The sequence below is a fragment of the Oryx dammah genome, unplaced genomic scaffold, assembly GCF_014754425.2.
Source record: "Oryx dammah isolate SB20612 unplaced genomic scaffold, SCBI_Odam_1.1 HiC_scaffold_12, whole genome shotgun sequence".
Taxonomy (NCBI): domain Eukaryota; kingdom Metazoa; phylum Chordata; class Mammalia; order Artiodactyla; family Bovidae; genus Oryx; species Oryx dammah.
Genome location: NW_024070196.1, coordinates 6,979,184 through 7,000,125, shown reverse-complemented (window position 1 = coordinate 7,000,125; position 20,942 = coordinate 6,979,184). Strand labels below are relative to the sequence as shown.

The following is a 20,942-nucleotide window of genomic DNA, read 5'->3' as shown; positions in this document are numbered from 1 at the left end:
AGGTAGGTAAAACCCAAAGGAAAAAGCGCACCCTCCTCTCAACAACAGAGGGATGCTGAGAAGAATCCGGATGGACAGTCCCTGACGGTTTTCCCGCGGTGGCTGTCCTCATACCCTTTGTCCTCCCATGTTTATCCATGACTTTCCACCCTTCATCAAATCTAATATAAAAACACTCAGACTTAACTGTTTCTTTGGGTCTTCACTTCCTCATGAAACACCCACTTGATGTTAAATATATTAAATAAATTCATACACTTTTCTCTTGATAATCTCTTAATTTTCAGGTCCAGTCAGGAATCTTAAGAGAGTCAAGGAAGAATTTCTCCACTACAATTCACATGATTCAAATATAAAAGACTAGACAGCCTATAAATCTCCCTCCCACCACTGGTCCTCACCTGCACAATTCCCCAAAAGTCAGGCGACCAGTTATTAATTTCTTATGTATCTTTCCAGAGTATTTTTGTGCATATATAGACAAATACAAATTCTCACTTGCCCACCTGTTTTACTTATTAATACCCACTACATATCCTGTTTCACACGTTCTTTTGTCACTTAATATATCTTGGTGAACTCTTAATTTGCAGTCCCTTACAATGAGTAGGTTGAGCATCTTTTCATAAATCTAAAGTACTTTTTACTCAGTTTTCCATGGGCTGTTTGATCATGTCTTCTGTCCATTTTCCTATTAGGTTGTCGTTCCCTCTCTATTTCTAGGAGAAGTTTACATAAAAGGAATGCTATCTTTGTTCTGGTCCTAAATAGTTTTCTCAATTTGTCATCTGTCTTTCTGGCTTTGCCTATGGTATTATTTGTTTTTTGGTCACAAAGGATTTTGCATGTTTTAATCTAGTTAAAAAAAATTAGTCTTTTTTTTTCTTTAATGGTTCTAGATTCTAAATCATACTGAGAAATTTCTTACACAAATGTTTACAGAAGAATTGTCTTTTCTTCTAGTACTTTTATGCTTCCTCCCTCCAACTGCAGCACAGTCCATTCAATTGATCCATACGTTAAATGTCTTCATATTCCAACTTTTTTCCTCCATAGGTGAATCCTCTATTGTCCCAACACTATTCATGGATAGTTTAAGTTTTCCCTGGTGATTTGAGATGTATCCTGTACAATATACTAAATACTTATAAGGAATTTTGTTTATTTCTGGACTTTCTCTTCTAAGCCCCTGGTCAGCCCATCTCTTCATGTGTCAGTACTGCACCTTTTAAATTACCGACACCTGGTCATGTAACTTAGTCCTCAGAAGACTTAGTTCCTTCTAGTTGCTCTTTACAGAATCTTCCTGGATATTTTTACTTGTTTATTTTGTCTTACTGTTCCTTAATAATTACCTTACTCTGCTTTTTCCCCTCCAAAAGAAAAATGGTTAACTGGCATTTCCTTGGGATTTCATTAGCTTTATAAAATAACCTAAAGAAATTTCTTTAAAACCTAGAGAAAAGCTATTATAACTTTATGGTATTGAATCTTCCTATTCTAGGAATTACATTTTTCTATTTGTTCATGTCTTCTGTGTGCCCTCCGGGAATGCTTTAAAGACTTCAAGTAATTCAAAGTAAAATTTAGATACTACTGGCAGTATACGGAAAACGTACACCTGTGCCTAGAAATACCTGGAGGTACCAAGAAGGGGCTGACACTTAAGTCTGGCCCTCATTAATTATTACTCATTTGCGAGACAGAGAAGAGCAATATTAAGAGCAAGGGGAGGCATCATGCAGAAGAAATTTAAGAAGATCTGCGTAAGAGATGATGTGTTAGAAAGATGGTGGAAGAAGATTCAAGATACTGAGTTATTTAGTAAAGCAACAAGATTAAAGCATTTCTAAGAGTGATGAGCAATAAAAATAGTAAGTGTATCAACTGTAAGGAGGTATTGGACTACAAGGGCTTTGTGAATCATGAGAAAGAAGGAAAATTTTATCATACACATAAGGGTAAGCTTTATTTATTCACTGTTTTAAAAGGCAACTATGTGATTTACACAGACAAATTAAAAAATTATTTTCAAATGGAATTGACTTGTAAATCTTACTATTCCATTCACAGAAAGCTTAAAATAAACCGACTACAAAAAAACCAAAAGAATAAATAATAAAAAAAATTGAAGATACCTATATAAAACTGCCAAGGAAACAGAAACAACAAATTTAAAAGCAGTACAACTGTATTTTTGTTTGTATTGACAACGACTCTCTCCTTAACCAAACTTTATTATGGTTCCTCTGAACCTCTGTCTCAACTAGGCCCTCTGTCCTTGCCAGACATTGGAGCAGCTCCTCATTTCCCACTGTTCCATGGATGATATCTAATCAGCCTGGCCTGCCTTCAGCAAGAGTCCTGTTAAAGTCTGGTTAACTAGAATCTGGCCACCCCAGATGGCTCCTCTTGTTAATTTTCCATTCATTGAAGACCTTCCCCCCTTCTACTCTGCTCCTTAGCTATAAAACCGAGACTTCTCCTTATATTCAGTGTTGAGCTGAGCTCTATACTCAGGATTTCTCTCCCTATTACAAGAGTTCCTGAAAAAAATCTGATTTTACTGCTTTAACTATTACTGACTCTGGTTCTTTCCAACTACATGTATGTGTGCATGTGTGTGATATTTTTAATTAATTTCAATATATTTTTTAAAAATTATTTCCACCAATTTTTCTGAACAGAGTTTTTGAGAAATCCATAATATGAAAAGCAAATTAATTCGATTATTTCTTCCTAGAATTTTAATTCAGATGTTACATAAAAGTTGCAACTTTGGGTCTAAAGTTCACTATCTTAAGTAAGCAATACTAGTAAACATAAAAAGAAGCCTTATTCTTTCATAAAATGACTTTTGAACAACACTTTCTTATTAACACCAAGTGAGGATGCAATTTAAAGAGAAACTTTCCGAACGATTAATATCCTCTTAATCTCTATAAATATCATACTAACACATGGAAAACATTTTTAATTAATTTAATTTAACATCTAACATTCTTCAATTAATTTAAAAGAAATTTACTTAAAGAAATTTTCTTCCCTCCAACTTCCTTAAAGTATGAAAATTTTCATCGAATCAATAATTGTTCCCTATTCCACACCATGCCTGAAAACATACACCTAATCAATACTAGGTTAAGCTCATTTTAGTGGGCAATACCATATATGGTTTAAAATACTTGCAAAATAGTTGAGATACAAAGGATGCTTCTTATTTATTGATTTAAGCATCTGGCAAATATTGAGTAACCCTTCAAAGTAACCCTAAACAGGTAGTATAATCCTCATTTTAGATGCATGAAGACAGGAAGCACAATGACATAAAATAATATCACAATAATTTACTAATGGCTGATTCATGCAAATATATGGCAGAAACCAACACAGTATTATAAAGCAATTATCCTCCAATTAAAAGTAAATAAAGTTAAATTTTTTAAATTCATCTTGACCAATTTTATTTTCTTAAGAACAGTCTAGACAGGCACTCCCATGTAAAGTTAGAATACAAATCGATACACAACTTTTTGCATAGCAACTTAGCAATATCTTTTTAAAACATGCAAACTCCTTCTGGTATTTTAGAAATTCATCCTACAAAATAAGATATATATATATGTGTATATATATATAGGAGCCGACTCATCGCTGCTCAAAGACAAGGGAAAATTAAACCACGGTGCAATACACTGTAATACAAATCAACAATTTTTAAAAATCACCTCCACCAGTTTTTCCAAATAAAATCTGGAGAAGGCCAGAATATGACAAGTAAACTTGAAATCATTTACTCAGTCACTCCTTCCTAGAATTTCAAGTGGTCTGATAGTAGTCAGACTTTATATCAGAACTACAGCTTTTGCTCTTAACTTTACTTCTCCATAATAAGATGCAATATACATACACCTGATAATATGCAGGCACTAAAATTCATGTAAGAAGTACATCACTAATTGAAATAATGCTGTAAAATATAAATATGATATTTTTACAAGGAGTAATTATATATGTGTGTGTGTATTTATCTAAAGAATAGAAGACTAGAAAGTCTTGCACTTAAGCCATATGCAGGTGACAGGATAACAGGTAATTTCAGGATTTTGTGTTTATATTTTGTACTAGGTTGCACATTCCCAACAAAGAGCACATATTAATCAAAAATTGAAAAAAAAAAAACTAAATACTATCTGTTCAAAAAAACTTAAAGCCAACAAATACTTTAGCAATTAAATATAAAATGCAGATGATCATGAAGTATGAAAATTTTGTAACTCTTGAAATCATAAAAGAGTACACAATTTTTTTTTGGTTTTTTTGGCAAGCCATGCAGCACATGAGATCTTCGTTTCCCGACCAGGGATCAAACCTGTGTTCCCTGCAGTGGAAGCGTAAAGCCCTAACCACTGAAGAGCCTGGGAATGCCTTATAATTCTTAATTTTAGTATACAGCCACCATAAGCTCACACATACAAACATATGTATATTTATACATGCCAGTTCATATCTTGTAACTTTTAAAAATACTTTTAAGAAACCACTTAGAGAATTTTAACAAAAGTGATTTCTACCTGCTTTTTACTCAACCTAAACTGTTATATATTCTTCTTTTATAAAACAACTGACATTTATATTTAAGCCATTTCATCATAATTCAGAATATATTAAGACCTTAATCTAGATTTCAACTAAAGAGTAGAAGCATTTTGGCATACCAAGTGCAAACAATATTTAATTACTCAAGATAATGTTCAATTTGAAGCATAAAAAATGGAAGATAAATAATGAAAACCTAGAAAACACAATAAAATAATAAAATTACAAAAGTTACTGGTACACACTTAAAACCTGAGACCAAGGTAACCAACATACTCCAAAGACACCAGGAGAGCCTATTACTGCTTCTAAAACATAGTTCAGCTGTTGGAAGGGAGGGACACAGTGACAAACAGCTTTCCTGCTACAGAGGTGGCAGGATATCTATCAAACTAGACAATAAAATTGCAATTGAGTTTCTTTGGCTTTTTATAGCAGCTACATGTATCCTGATGTAACTGCAAAAGCTATACAAGTCTGCAACATTAGTTTTTTACACACCAGTTCTTTATGAAGAACCAAGTTATAAATTTGTGTAATAGAGATTTTAAATGGCTGTAAAAAGGAAAAAATACGCATCACTTCAGTATTATATGCACAAAAATATTTATAAAGCTTTACAACTAATATCTTCAAAGAAAAATTTTTGATTCCAATAATTTCAGCAGAATTTTTATCAGCATGCTACAAATTGTTCACCTACTTACTGAATCACTTCAGGTCTGTCCTAAACTTTATTAAATATTGATTTGAAGAGCGTTAGACTATAAGCTTTCCATTTTACTTTAAAAATAGATATCTAGATTTATGATTCCAAACACATTAACATAGCTACATTCAAATAAATCACTTTACATCAGACTTACTAAAGAGAAAAGCTTTTTCATAAATGAAAAAAAACCATACAAAGAAATAAAACTGAAAGACATTTATGAAACATTAAAGGTGAAAACCACAAGAAGCAACTTGTAACTTTAAATTTTTCTTTTCAGCCTCAAAAAGTAAAGCTTTAGCACTTATCTTCTGGAGTACAGTTCCACAACAAAAAAGGACAGGTGCAGTTTTACTCAGATAAAACTGCTCTGAAATAATCAGGATTTTTTCCATTTTATAATTGTAATTCTAAAACCAAGACTGGTTCTTGACTCAAAGTAGGCAAAAAAGACCTTCCTACAAGGTCACTATTTTCTTTGCAAAGGTTTTAAGATCTATTTAAAGTCGTTAAGTCACTGGAGTAAAGAAAAATATGAACTAATCAAATATACATATTTAATACACACAGAAAACAAAGTCTGCTTTGGGTTTGTGTATAAATTTGAGTCTAAAAAACACTGATTTCAGACACTACATAAGAAAAGTAGCTTATATTTCTTCTTTAACACTTTCTATGCCTTAAAATATGCTCCCAGAAATAAAAAATATATTTTCTTTTATGATAAAAAGAATGTATTAAGGGGTCTTAACTGGGGTCTATATTTAATTTACATAGAATTTGTCTGTCTTCATGATACTTTCTAAAGAGTATATTATATTAGCATCTTAGTTTAAGAGAAGGAGAGAATATTAAGTAAAACTAATTTCTTGTACAGTTTGAGGCCCTCAAAATTTAAAAGAAGGCCTTATTTTAAATACGGATTTCTAGAAATCCCACAAGATTCAGATTGAGATTCTGAGGTGGGGTCCCGGAAATTATAGTAAGATGCACATCCCAAGTTACTCTAACGAGACGATCCCTAAAACATACTGTGTGTTTGTAGGTACTGCTTTAAAGTCAGCGGCTACGGCTATTTCCTGGATCATTGATAAGAAAAGACTGAGGTGCCGAGGTACACACGGTGGCATGATGCCACATGATGATGTAATCAGTGGCTCAGCTTCCTGGGTGGCTCGGTTGGTATAGAATCTGCCTGCAATGCAGGACGACTTAGGTTCGATCCCTGGGTCGGGAAGATCCCCGGGAGAAGGAAATGGCAACCCACTCCAGTACTCGTGCCTGGAGAATCCCATGGACAGGGGAGAATGGCGGGCTACAGTCCAGGGGGTCACAAAGAGTTGGACTCGACTGAGCAACTAACACAAACAGTGATGGTGCATTCCCTCCTTCTCCTTCCTAAACAAATATTCAGCACAAGCTGCCAAGTTCTCAGCACTACGCTCAGTTAGGGAGATGGGAAGAGTATAAAACCTTCCATCCCTGCTGATGCGGGCTTTCAATTAACAGCCACTTTTAACCAACAGTACAACATGAGGGCTATTACAGGATCAGACATGATTAAATGCCGGTCTACATTTCCTATCTGACTCATTACTGCTCTTCTTCATGTACGTTACACAATCTCAGCAGAGCCAACAATTCCCATGCTTTTCCCTCAGGGAAATCACCTCTGTACTTTTGCTTATGCCAATTCCTCCACAAGTGACTCTCACCACCCCAATCTCTACACACCCAAATGTTATTTATTACTCTTAAGGTTGTAGACAGGATTCCCTGCTCGCCCAGACGGCAAAGCATCTGCCTGCAATGCAGAAGATGGAGGTTTGATCCCTGGTCGGGGAGATCCCTGGAGAAGGAAATGGCAACCCACTCTGGTATCCTTGCCTGGAAAATTAAGTGGACAAAGGAGTACATGGGGTCGTAAAGAGCTGGACATGACTGAGGGACTAAGCCCAGCACAGCACAAGGCTGTGGTCCAGTGACATCTGAACTACAAACGGCTCAAAGCCCGCTCATTTCAATATGAATATCTTTCCTGGGACACTGACTCCTTCCTGCCTTGCTCTTGCAGTGCATGCATAACCTCCCATATTGGAAAGGAACTTCTTTCAGGATAAAATCTGTTCTGGATGCAACTTTCTTTCTTTCATAGTAAACCTGCAGGTACTCAACTGAAAAAAGACGAAAAACAAAGGGGAGGAGCGGAAAGAACAAAAGAAGAAAGATAAAGGTAGAAAGGGGAAGAAAAGAAGGCTCCAGTTGGAGTAAGATCCAGACGCAGTGACTGAAGATAAGTAAGAGAGCCCACGGAAGGGCGGACTGAAAGACAAGGGAGAAGAGGGGGAGCAGAGGCAAAACAGAGACAGAGAGGAGGAGGCTGGGGCAGGGAGAAGGCACAAGGCGGAGAATGTGCGGAGGAACACGGGAGGGAAGAACAGAGAGAGAGGGGGGCAGGAGAAACAGGAGACGGTGGCTGAAAGGAAAAGACGCGCAGCGAGCGCGCGAGCACGCTGAGCCCGGATGGAGGGCAGCACAGACCGCGCCAGGAGCCTACAGTCCACACCAGCGCAGGCTGTGCAGGGTGATTAGATGGAGACTGGGGACAGAGGGGAGGTGGCGGCAAGAGGGAGTGAGAAGGGAGAGGAGAAGGAAGAAGTGTGGGGGAGGAGAGCGGAGAAGAGAAGAAAAACAAGAGGGATGGGAAGGAGTGGGAGGACGAAGGGAAAGAGACTTACGATACGAAGAGAAAATTAAGTGCTGTGAATTCACACACAGCAGCACGGCTGAGGAGTACAAAAAATTATCATAATAGTGATTTCAGTTCAGTTGCTCAGTCATGTCCGACTCTTTGTGACTCCATGGACTGCAGCACCCCAGGCTTCCCTGTCCATCACCAACTCCTGGAGCTTGCTCAAACTCATGTCCATCAAGTCAGTGAGGCCATCCAACCATCTCATCCTGTCACCCCCTTCTCCTCCTGCCTTCAATCTTTCCCAAAATCAGGGTCTTTTATTAAAAAAGCCTGCCCTTCCCATCAGCCCTTCCCATCAGATGGCCAAACTATTAGAGCTTCAGTATCAGTCCTTGCAATGAATATACAGGACTGCTTTCCTTTAGGATTGACTGCTTTGACCCCTTTGCAGTCCAGGGGACTCTCAAAAGCATTGAACACCACAGTTCAAAAGCATCAATGCTTTCATGCTCAGCTTTCTTTGTGGCCCAACTCTCACATCCACTGGAGAAGGAAATGGCAACCCACTCCAGTACTCTTGCCTGGAAAACCCCATGGGCAGAGGAGCCTGGTGGGCTGCAGTCCATGGGGTCACGAAGAGTCAGACACGACTGAGCGACTTCACTTTCGCTTTTCACTTTCCTGCGCTGGAGAAGGAAATGGCAACCCAGTCCAGGATTCTTGCCTGGAGAATCCCAGGGACGGAGGAACATGGTCAGCTGCCGTCTATGGGTCGCACAGAGTCGGACACGACTGAAGCGACCTGGCAGCAGCAGCCGCAGCAGATGGACCTTTGTTGACAAAGTAATGTCTCTGCTTTTTAATATGCTGTCTAGATCGTCAAATCTTTCCTTCCAAGGAGCCAGCATCTTTTAATTTCATGGCTGTAATCATCATGTGCAGTGATTTTGGAACCCAAGAAAATAAAGTCTGTCACTGTTTCCATTGTTATCCCATCAATTTGCATTGAAGTAATGGGACCAGATGCCATGATCTTCATTTTTGAATGTTGAATTTTAAGCCAGTTTTTTCACTCTCCTCGTTCACTTTCACCAAGAGGCTCTTTAGTTCCTCTTCGCATTCTGCTTTTAGGGTGGTGTCATCTGCATATCTGAGGTTATTGATACTTTTCCCTGCAATCTTGAGCCCAGCTTGTGCTTCATCCAGTCTGGTATTTTGCACAATGTACTCTGCATATTAAACAAGCAGGGTGACAATATACAGTTGTGATGTACTCCTTTCCCAATTTGGAACCAGTCTGTTGTTCCAAGTCTGGTTCTAACTGTTGTTTCTTGCCCTGCATACAAGTTTCTCAGGAGGCAGGTAAGGTGGTCTGGTATTCCCATCTCTTGAAGAATTTTCCACAGTTTGTTGTGATCCACACAGTCAAAGGCTTTAGCATAGTCAATGAAGCAGATGTTTTTCTGAAACTCTCTTGCTTTTTCGGTGATCCAGTGGATGTCGGCAATTTGATCTCTGGTTCCTCTGCCTTTTCTAAATCCAGCTTGAACATCTGGAAGTTATCAATTCATGTACTGCTGAAGTCTAGCTTGGAGAATTTTGAACATTACTTTGCTAGCATGTGAGATGAGTGCCACTGAGCATATCTTGGCATTGCCTTTCTTTGGGATTGGAATGAAAACTGACCTTTTCCAGTCCTGTGGCCACTAGGGAGTTTTCCAAATATGCTGGCATACTGAGTGCAGCACTTTCACAGCATCATCTTTTAGGATTTTAAATATCTCAGGTGGAATTCCATCACCTCAACTAGCTTTGTTCATAGTGATGCTTTCTGAGGCCCACTTGACTTCGCATTCCAGGATATCTGGCTCTAGGTGAGTGATCACACCATCATGATTATCTGGGTCATGATCTTTTTTGTACAGTTCTTCTGTGTATTCATATCAGTTCTTCTTAATGTCTTCTTCTCCTGTTAGGTCCATACCATTTCTGTTCTTTATTGTGCCCATCTTTGCATGAAATGTTTCCTTGGTATCTCTAATTTTTTTTAGCTAGCTTTACATCCTTAAACATATAAAGGATTTGGTTAAGTACATAGAAACACAAAGTTCATGCCACAAGTAAACAAAAATGGAGACCTAAGAAAGATTGATTTATTTTAAAGTGAGTAAAACCAGTACAGTCAAGAGTAGATATTTTTCTCAAGTGAACAGAGTAAGATGAGGTAGGAAATGCTTTTTGCAAGGGAAATAGTGAAAAATTAGGTAGAAATCATTTGCTTTTCTAAGAAGATTAGGACAGTGCTGATGGAGGGGAATAACATTATTTTTAAACAATTTATTTTGAGAACAATAAACCTAGAGGAAAATAACAAACAAACCTCAGGCCACTGACCATTAGAACTATCCATAGGAGAAGTAACCCAGACATGTATAAATTACTACAACTCATTAAGAAAGAGAAAAATTTCAAAGCAGGGAAAAGACAAAACCCTGCAAAAATAAGAAATCTAACAGCATCAAAAGTTAGAAGATAGAGCAACTCTATTCCTACTAATATGTCCTAGAGCAGAGCTTTTGGTGGATCATGGAATCAATTTATTGAGGCATCATCAGCATTTTTGCCCAGCATGGGGGGGTTCCACTGCAAGGCTTTCAGGAGCTTAGTTCTCAGACCAGGGATTGAACAGGGGTTTCACGACCAGCAATGAAAGCACAGAGTCCTAACTCCAGGACAACTAAGGAATTTCCATCATCAAAAACTTTAAATATAAGAGTTTATCACTCCATTCTGACATTTAGTAAGAGTGAACACTATCTCATAGCATCAAGCTCTGTTTCAGGCGTTGGGGGATAGGTGGACATGTGTGCACACATATGTAAACACACATAACTCATCCCAGGAGATTTCTTACTGTGAACAACAGTCACATGAAGCTTGAAAATGACACGTCTATTAAAGCCTTTGCCTTTGAGCACCTGACTTAGTCACACCAGTGAAAATGAATGAAAGAAAGCTATATATAAGAATAAAAAAGATTTTTCTGTATGTTCCAATCAAACTTTATTTACAAAAGCACCCGAAGAGCAAGATTGGGCCCAAGGATTGCCCATCCCTGGCTTCAGTCAACTCTCTCCCACACTAATGACTCTGATTAATTCTTTTCTAAAATTTATGTATTTATTAAGAATAAAAAAGATTCTTAGAAACAAAAGGTTTGATGAGAAAAATAAGTAACAGAAGAGTTCACACAGTACAATGTCACTTTCATAAAATATAAAAATAGGCAATATAAGGTTATATTACTTAGGAATACGTATTTTTTTTTAACTTTTCAAGAAGGAAATGAGGATGGGTGGGAGTTGGCAAGGTTGAACCATACAACATGTTTTTAAGTCAGGTAATCACAATTCTTCCTTTACAACACTTCATAGCATATATGCCACACAAATTATTTTGGATGTAATTAACTCATTTGAAAAGAAAATTTTTAAAAATGTGTATTTATATCAAATATGAAGTGATAAGGGCCTAACTAATAAGATAGCATTACGAGTCAGAACAAAAGGATTACCAGGAGGAATGATAGAGCTATAATAAAGAAAAACAGTCACTTAATTTCATTTGCTGTGATTTCACTCATTAACTCCTGAAGTCAGATAAACACATTAATTACCACTTTTACCATTTCTAGACTAACAATGGTGGTTAAGAAAAGTTTAGAAACTTTCCTGAGTTTACAAACTATAAATTACTATAAATCAGAATTCAAATCCAGGACCAGCCTATCTGCAAAAGTCCATGTTATCTTCATTACTCACACAAATAGACTGGTGACTGGATATAAATATTTAACTATAAACACTCTAAAGCTAAGGTGTCAGAGATATCTTCTATTCCACCCCTTTTGTTTTGTGGATAGAAAATAATTGAGAGACTAGGCTGCTGGCCCTAAACAGTCAAAGATTTGGCACTTCTCAAGCATTTTGGTCTCAGGATCCAAAGTGTTTATATGGGGCATGTCTTCAGTTGTGTCCAACTCTTTGTGACCCCCATGGACTAAATTCTCCTGGAATTCTCTAGTCCATGAAATTCTCCAGGCCACAAAGCTGGAGTGGGTAGCCTTTCCCTTCTCCAGGGGAACTTTCCAAACCAGGGATCATACCCAGATCTCCTGCATTGCAGGCAGATTCTTTACCAGCTGAGCCATGAGGGAAGCCCCTATTACTAATTACCACATTAGAAATTAAAGCTAAGAAATGCTACAAATATTGATTTCTTTTGAAAATAGCAATAAACCCAAGATCTATTAATATAAATGGCATTTTTCAAAGCAATAATAAAAATGAGAAGAGTGCTATTATTTCACAAATTTCATTTGCTATTATTTTGGCAAACCTCTTTCAATTCTGGCATAATAGAAGATACCTACACTCTAATATCTGCTTTTGTATTCAGTCTGTTGCATTATATTGTTTAGATTGCAGTACATGAAGAAAAATCCATTTTCTAACTAGATATGCAGCTAGAAAAGGTGGACCCCTCCACTCCCTGAAATGGTCTCCTGGGCTCCCAAGGTCTTCAGATAGTACTTCAAGAATTACTGCTCTAAAGATTATACTCCTTTAGCCATTTTTTCTAAGGACATGACTAAAGTGTATACGAAAGTGCTAAATTAACAGGGAACAGGCATAAAATTATTAAAATCTAACTCACAGCGCACTTTCCTAAACAAGAATTTTCCCAGATATATTTGAAATCCAATCCAAATTATGTGTGATCTAAACTTAACCCTATTTTTCTCATGAAGTAGTAAAGGGAAAAATACTACTAGGAGCAAATCAGACCAGACTGCAACAGCTCACTACAACAGACATCAGAATAGCTGGGTACCAGCACAAACTACAATAACTCAGAGAAGAGGTGGCAAAGTGTTTCTGTAAAGTGCCAAATAATAAATATTTTAGGCATGGGGGCAAAAAAAGTTTCTGTCACAAATACTCAATACTTGTAGCATGGAAGCAGTCATACAAAATACATAAATAAATGCAAGTGGCTGTGTTTCAATAACAATTTATTGACAGAAACAGGTCAGGCCAGATTTGGCCCTTGGGCCACAATTCTGTGAAGACTGCCTTTCACTAAACTGATTAGCTTAAAATTGCAGAGACTAAAACAAAGCCATTTTTGAAAATCACATCTTTGCCTCATTTAGCACTGGATTATTCACAAGATTGTGGCGTAATCTAAGATACTTTTGTAAATCCTTACTATAGCAACACATCTTTCTCTCATTGAAGAGGGAGGAAACAGAATTAATAATAATTCTGTTTATTCTGTTTAATTTATTTAATTAGTAATAATTAATAATAACTTCAAATAGCTGGAGTTATCCAAACATTCAAGAACATATATTTAAGAAATGACAACATATTCTAATGTGGTTTGGACGCTAAGTCATGCCCAACTCTTTGAGACCCCATGGACTGTAGCCTGCCAGGCTCCTCTGTCCATGGGATTCTCCAGGCAAGAATACTGGAATGGGTTGCCATTTCCTTCTCCAGGGGATCTTCCCAACCCAGGGATTGAACCCGGGTCTCCAGCATTGCAGGCAGATTCTTTACCGACTGAGCTATGAGAGAAGCCCATATTCCAACAGATGGGCAAAATATTCCAGAGCAATAACTATGATAGTCAACAAAATAAAACATTTAAAGATATACCAGGGACTTCCCTGGTGGTCCAATGGTAAAGAATCCACCTTGCAGTACAGGGGATGCAGGTTCAATCCCTGATTAGGGAACTAAGATCCCACAAGCCGCAGAGCAGCTAAGCCCACACACTGCAACTAGAGAGTCCATGCACCACACGGAAAGATCCTACATGACGGAATGAAGATCCTGCATACAGCAACTAAGACCTGATGCAGCCAAATATGAATAGATAATTATTAAAGTTACTATGCACAAAAAAAGTTTTTTTAATTAAAAATAAAGATATACTAAATTTATCACTTCTGTTCTTTATCCTTCTAGTTAATTTATAATATTAATATTTGCTAATTATATTACTTCTGGATATATATACAGTTCCTAAATAAGATATATAAAGCATAATAAAAGCTAATAAATTTAACTGAATTTTCATTTGAATATTAACAGGATATTATTTGAAATGCAAAATTTCCTCAGAAGACACAAACATAAAACTCCAAACATAACAAGAAAAGCAACAAATTGACAGAAGACATTCATAAATAATATAGGTAGCAAAGGATTAAGACCAAGAATATATGAAGAATGCCCACAAAACAAAAAGAGTGCAAATTAAAATTAGGGAAAAACAGCATTTAAAATTCATCATATTTGGAATTTTTTAAACTCCAGCCATAACAAGTGATAAGGTGATATGAAGACATGAGTATTTATTCACCACTGGCAAGAATATAAACTGACACACTACTTTGGAAAAAGAATTGTGTATCCTGTAATGTTTCACATCTGCATCTTACAAATTAGCAATTCCAATTCTAGAAAGAAACTTTCACATGTATACAAAATATATCAAAAATTCTCATCAAAATGATAAACAGATGAAGTTATACCGTGGAATACACGCAACTGAGAAAAAGGACACAACAACCTTGGTCAATATGAATGAATCTCAAACAGTGATAAGTAAAAATAGCAAGTTATCTAAAAATGCATTTCATATAATGCCATTATCTATATTAAGTATACATATGAAAAATAAAATTATCCAGTGTGGTATGCGTGTGTTGTAATTAAAAATACACATAAGACATACAAATAATGAAAGCACCAAATTCAGGTGAGTGGGAGAGAAGAGGAGCTGAAAATGGCAGACAAAGCAACTGGGATGGAGAACCCACTTTCATAAACATGGTAGGTACATTACTCCTTCTAACTTTTTTTAGATATCTAGGACATTTCACTGATATTTTTAAACAAAAGCTATATATAAATAAGTAACACTGGATTGAGGTGTTTTTATTTTTAAAAAGACTAGTAGATTTTCAAACAAATTGTTTAAGACAATATAAAATATGAGCAAAAGCGAAATTAGCCAGAGCTTTTTGTTTACTCAACCACCTTAGAGTACTTAAAGTAATTCTCATCTCTGAATATTGTGCGCCACCTTGTGTTCAAAAAGGTTTAAAGTCCTGTAAAATTTAGAAAACTGTATCTTAAAAATGGCTACTTGAAAATAGAAATTCCTATGCTGTGTTACAAGGTTTCACTTTATTAAGCACACGTAACAATGACATTAAAAAGAAAAAAAAACTATTCTGATTCTGCGGAACTTAGAAATAGTCTATCTTTCTTCTTAGTTACTCCTTGTTTCAGTTGTTCACTACACTTCCAAAGTGTAATCTGCCTTTTTGACTCCATTTTAAGTATATAAAATTTTGTTAGAGAATCAATATTACAGACATTTAAAATGCTAAAATATACTGTCATTTAAAAAAACTTACCTTTGAATGTGTGATTGACAAAGTGTCTACCCACACACGCCAGCCACCCCACTCATATTTGATTGCATGGTAAAGTAGAATCCGGAATATGGCATATACCATTTCTGTTATCTTTTGTTCATCTGAATTCTTAGGATTAAAATAGCAGAGAGAAAGCATCCACTCTTGCCACACAGAACACTGTAGCAAACTCCTGAAAATATTAAGAGGACACTGAATTACTTAAAAAGTAAATCAACTGAAAGAATTCCAAAAACGTAAAACTTTAAAACAAAATGAACAAAACAACCAGCTTTATTATGTATACAAAACAATTAAAAACAATGAGGTATTGAAAGTTCAAATAACTGTATGGCATATTACCTGTACTACTTTAATGAAAACGCATACAGAAAGTTCATTTCATAGTATTTAAAGCAATTTGTCCTAGAAAATACAGGCTTATTCAAAGTTAGACTTGAACACTGCAAATAAAAGGTAACTGATCCTGCTTACCTTCTATTTTCTCTACTGTTATTAAAAAGTTTAATCATGTCAGAAAGAAATGCTCTGCGAACTTCCATGCTCTCTGGGCACTGCACAGAATTTCGAAGTAGCGTTGCAATTACTTTTAGTATCTCTGTAAGACAATTCATAAATTAGTAAAAAAACCACAATTTTACAAAAAATTCATGATGCAAGATCATCAGTATATTTCAATTTCTTTTATTTCCCTGACATAAATGTCTACCTAAAATATCCTCTGCTGTATCATAAAAAAAATTATCTGCAGACAAGACTGTCAAAACATTCACTAAAAATCATATATAAACAAGAAAGGAATTTTTTTTATTTTCATCATTAGACAGAATACTTAAATTTTAAAACTTTGTAGTAAATCAAATTAAATTATAAATGAATTAAATGACTGCTGACACCTCTCCATAATCTCTGCCAGATAATAAAGTTGACCTTAAAATATACATATTTAAATTTTTTTAAATACTCAAAACATGTATATAAAATCAAAATCTCAGAAAAAAAGCATTCTCAGCTTCTTCAACAATATGTATAATAGGCGCATACTTTTTCCTTTATCATTGTGAATTTTAGAGGCTATCAAGATTTCCTTCCATAATTCTAAAAGTAAAATTAGACATAAAAATATGAAAAGTAAATTAAACATCCCCAATAAATAAAACTGCACCTGTAATACTCTTAAATATTGACTAAATTTATACTATAAATTTTAAGAAAAGAAATGCTTAAAAAAAAGGAAGAAAAGAAATGCTTAAAATATACAAAAATCAAAGTAGAAAGATCAAATAATAATATGCCAAAGTTTTACACAAATAAAAATCTGCAATTGACCAAGATTTTTGGTGTTTCTACAGTTCAAAATATCAAATAAAAGATATTTTATCATAAACTTAATAACAATTTCTGAATTCTTCTAATGACAAAGTCTACCTGAACAATGATTACCATGACAATAATGTCCACTAACTTTGATGATATACTATTGTGAGATACTTTTTTAGAAAATACAGATATTAATACACATAATCCTCACAAAATGATAACTAGGTACTATTATCATCTGGATTGTAGAGATACTACTATTTACCCATTTGGATAAATTACTGTACCCTAAAATCACTTACCTGTTGAGACTGAAAAGCAGACATACCATTTTTTAAATACCACAGTGTACAGATTATCTTTTCTGCTAATATATTACACAGACAATATATTTAAAGTTCTTACTTCAATAAGTCATCTTTCCCATAACTACATAAAATATATTTTATATTATATATATTATCAAGGCTGGATGAAGCACAAGCTGAAATCAAGACTGCCAAGAGAAATATCAATAATCTTAGATACACAGATGATACCACCACTATGGCAGAAGAGGAACTAAAGAGTCTCTTGATGAAGGTGAAAGAGGAGAGTGAAAAAGCTGGCTTAAAACTAAACATTCAAAAACAAAGATTATGGCATCCAATTCCATCACTTCAAAGCAAACAGATCAGGAAAAAATAGAAACAATGACAGACTTTATTTTCTTGGGCTCCAAAATCACTGTGGATGGTGACTGCAGCCATGAAATTAAAAGACGCTTGCTCCTTGGAAGAAAAGCTATGACCAACCTAGACAGCATATTAAAAAAGCAAAGACACCACTTTGCCAACAAACGTCCGTATAGTCAAAGCTATGGTTTTCCAGTAGTCATGTACAGACATGAGAGCTAGACCATAAAGAAGGCTGAGTGCTGAAGATCTGATGCTTTCAAACTTCGGTAATGTAAAAGACTCTTGAGAATCCCCTGGACAGCAAGCAGATCAGATTAGTACAACCTAAAAGAAATCAAGCCTGAAAATTCATTGGCAGGACTGATGCTGAAGCTGAAACTCCAACACTTTGGCCACCTGATGTGAAGGGTCGGCTCATTAGAAAAGATAGTGATGCTGGCGAAGACTGAAGGCAAGAGGAGAAGGGGACGACAGAGGATGAGGTGGTTGGATGGCATCACCGACTGGATGGACATGAGTCTGAGCAAGCTCCAGCAGACAGTGAAGGACAGGGAAGGTGCCATGTGCAGTCCACGGGTTGCAAAGAGTTGGACATAACTGAGCAACTGAACAACAATATCACAAACATAAACACAACTCATCACACAAAAAGTAATTTAATTTATAAATTCCACAAACCAGTTATTTTAATATCACTAATCTTAAAAAGATGAGAAATGTACACATTTTATAAGTCCTTAAGAATTCTAAATATCAAAAGAAAAGATTATCAACCAAGACTAAGTTCTTAAACAATTAAGAAGACAGATATTTTTCAATTCCACACTTCATATTCTTAACTTGACAGGAATTTAAAATGAAAGCCACCTTCACGGTCCATGTAACTTAGCCTGCATCACCTAAAGAGTACAGTCAAAACTTTACCAAAAATCTGAACATAGATCTTACACATATAACTCTTGAAAATCTCTATATAAACATTTCCGCATGACCTAAGGTCAATTTGAAATTATAGTCGACATCAAACACAAACAAAACTACTATTATATTAATCTCTATAATGAAATGTTACCTAAACAATGTGTTTTCAACAATATCAACTTTAGGTTCTTCAGTGCCTTTCCATTTGGTAACAAAATGTACTCATAAAAAATAAGTTAAAAGGAAGGGAATGGGAGAAATGGGTGAAGGTGCTCAAAAATCGGAAGCTTCCAGTTATAAGGTGAGTAAGTTCTGTGGATGTACTCTTTAACCTGGAGACAACAGGTAACAATACTGCACTATGCGTTTGAAAGTTGCTAAGGGTATTCACTACGAATAACACAAAAAAATAAAACTATGTAAAGCCATGGATGTGCTTACTAACATTACTGTGGTAATCATTTCACAACACACATCAACTCACTACACTGTACACCTTGAAATTACACAACGTTGTATGTCAACTATATAACAATAAAGCTTGAAAAACAAGAAACAAATATCAAAAACAAAGTATATGAAATACATACGAGGATTCTGTATCTTTACTGAAGAATCAGGATCTGGATGTTGTTTATGTATCACTTGAGTGCAAATCTGTTCTATGAGAATCTACAGAAATGACACACCAGACTGGATTAGCATCATCACTCTATCACTATTACTATTAATGACCTTTAAGTACAACACTAATCAACATTATAACCATATTTTAAATTAATTATGAAATGAAACATGAAATAGTCAATACATGGAGAAAATACTTAAACAGAGATGTCTGCACTGTTTAATAACTCAGACTAACAGATTTATTAAGAAATAGCAGTTTATTTAAATAACTAGTTTCAAAATCATACATCAAACCTAAATGCTTTTATTTTATCTACACATTAGTCAACTCAATTATATACGTATTTTTAGCTAAAAATTAGTTAAGATTAAAGGCTCCCTGCATTCCTACCTCAAATAGGACATTATACGTGGTCATTGTGATTAAATTTGTCTGAAGCATGAGTCTTTCAGCTAGCAATGAAAACAATCCATGTCCAAGCATGACTTCAGCTTTTCTTCTGCAGTTACAAAGGAAAAAAAAAAAAAAAACAAACAGAAAAGTGTTACTATTTACTATTTAGTTGATAAAGGAGACACAAAAATGTAACAAATTCCAACTCAATAATGCCCCCAATTTCCTTCAACCTAGAACTTACAAGGCCACAAAATCTTTAAGTACAGAAATACAAACTACAATATGGGAACAATTAAAGTTTAAGAAAAATAGGACTGGTTATGCCACAGCACAGCAAAAATCATCACCAAAATCTTCATAGTTCAGTTCAGCCCCTCATTCATGTCAGACTCTTTGCGACCCCGTGGATTGCAGCATGCCAGGATTCCCTGTCCGTCACCAACTCCCAGAGCTTGCTGAAACTCATGTCCATCGAGTCAGTGATGCCATCCAACCATCTCATCCTCTGTTGTCCCCTTCTCCTCCTGCCTTCAATCTTTCCCAACATCAGGGTCTTTTCCAATGAGTCAGTTCTTCGCATCAGGTGGCCAAAGTACTGGAGTTTCAGCTTCAACATCAGTCCTTCCAATGAACACTCAGGACTGATCTCCTTTAGGATGATCTGGTTGGATCTCCTTGCAGTCCAAGGGACTCGCAAGAGTCTTCTCCAACACCACAGTTCAAAAGCATCAATTCTTCGGCACTCACTTTTCTTTATGGTCCAACTCTCATATCCATACATGACTACTGGAAAAAACACAGCTCTGACTAGTCAGACCTTTGTCAGCTTTTTAATATGTTGTTTAGGTTGGTCATAACTTTTCTTCCAAGGAGCAAGTGTCTTTTAATTTCATGGCTGCAGTCACCACCTGCAGTGATTTTGGAGCCAAAGAAAATAGTCTCTCACTGTTTCCATTGTATCCCCATCTATTTGCCATGAAGTGATGGGACTGGATGCCATGATCTTTGTTTTCTGAACACTGAACATTACTTTGCCAACAAAGGTCTGTCTAGTCAAAGCTATGGTTTTTGCAGTAGTCATGTATAGATCTGAGAGTTGGACTATAAACAAAGCTCAGCGCCGAAGAATTGATGCTTTTGAATTGTGGTGTTGGAGAAGACTCTTCAGAATCCCTTGGACTGCAAGGAGATCCAACCAGTCCATCCTAAAGGAAATCAGTCCTGAATATTCATTGGAAGGACTGATGTTGAAGCTGAAACTCCAATACTTTGGCTACCTGATGCGAAGAACTGAGTCATTAGAAAAGACCCTGATGCTGGGAAAGATTGAAGGCAGGAGGAGAAGGGGACTACAGAGGATGAGATGGTTGGATGACATCTTGACTCAATAGACATGAGTTTGAGTAAACTCCGGGAGTTGGCGATGGACTCGGAGGCCTGGCATGCTGCAGTCCATGGGGTTGCAAAGAGTCGGA

General features: G+C 36.0%; 1 protein-coding gene across 5 annotated transcripts in view; it reads right to left on the bottom strand.

The window, feature by feature from the left end:
• The window catches only part of LRBA (LPS responsive beige-like anchor protein), a 748,625-nt gene that overhangs the window by 588,384 nt on the left and 139,299 nt on the right, over positions 1 to 20,942 (bottom strand). For all 5 annotated transcript variants that reach the window (XM_040251453.1, XM_040251452.1, XM_040251455.1 and 2 more), the window contains exons 19-22: positions 19,462 to 19,570; positions 19,031 to 19,112; positions 15,997 to 16,120; positions 15,502 to 15,694 (exon numbers count right to left, since the gene is read on the bottom strand). In XM_040251453.1, coding sequence (XP_040107387.1) covers positions 15,502 to 15,694; positions 15,997 to 16,120; positions 19,031 to 19,112; positions 19,462 to 19,570 — 508 coding nt within the window. The remainder of the gene's footprint in view (positions 1 to 15,501; positions 15,695 to 15,996; positions 16,121 to 19,030; positions 19,113 to 19,461; positions 19,571 to 20,942) is intronic.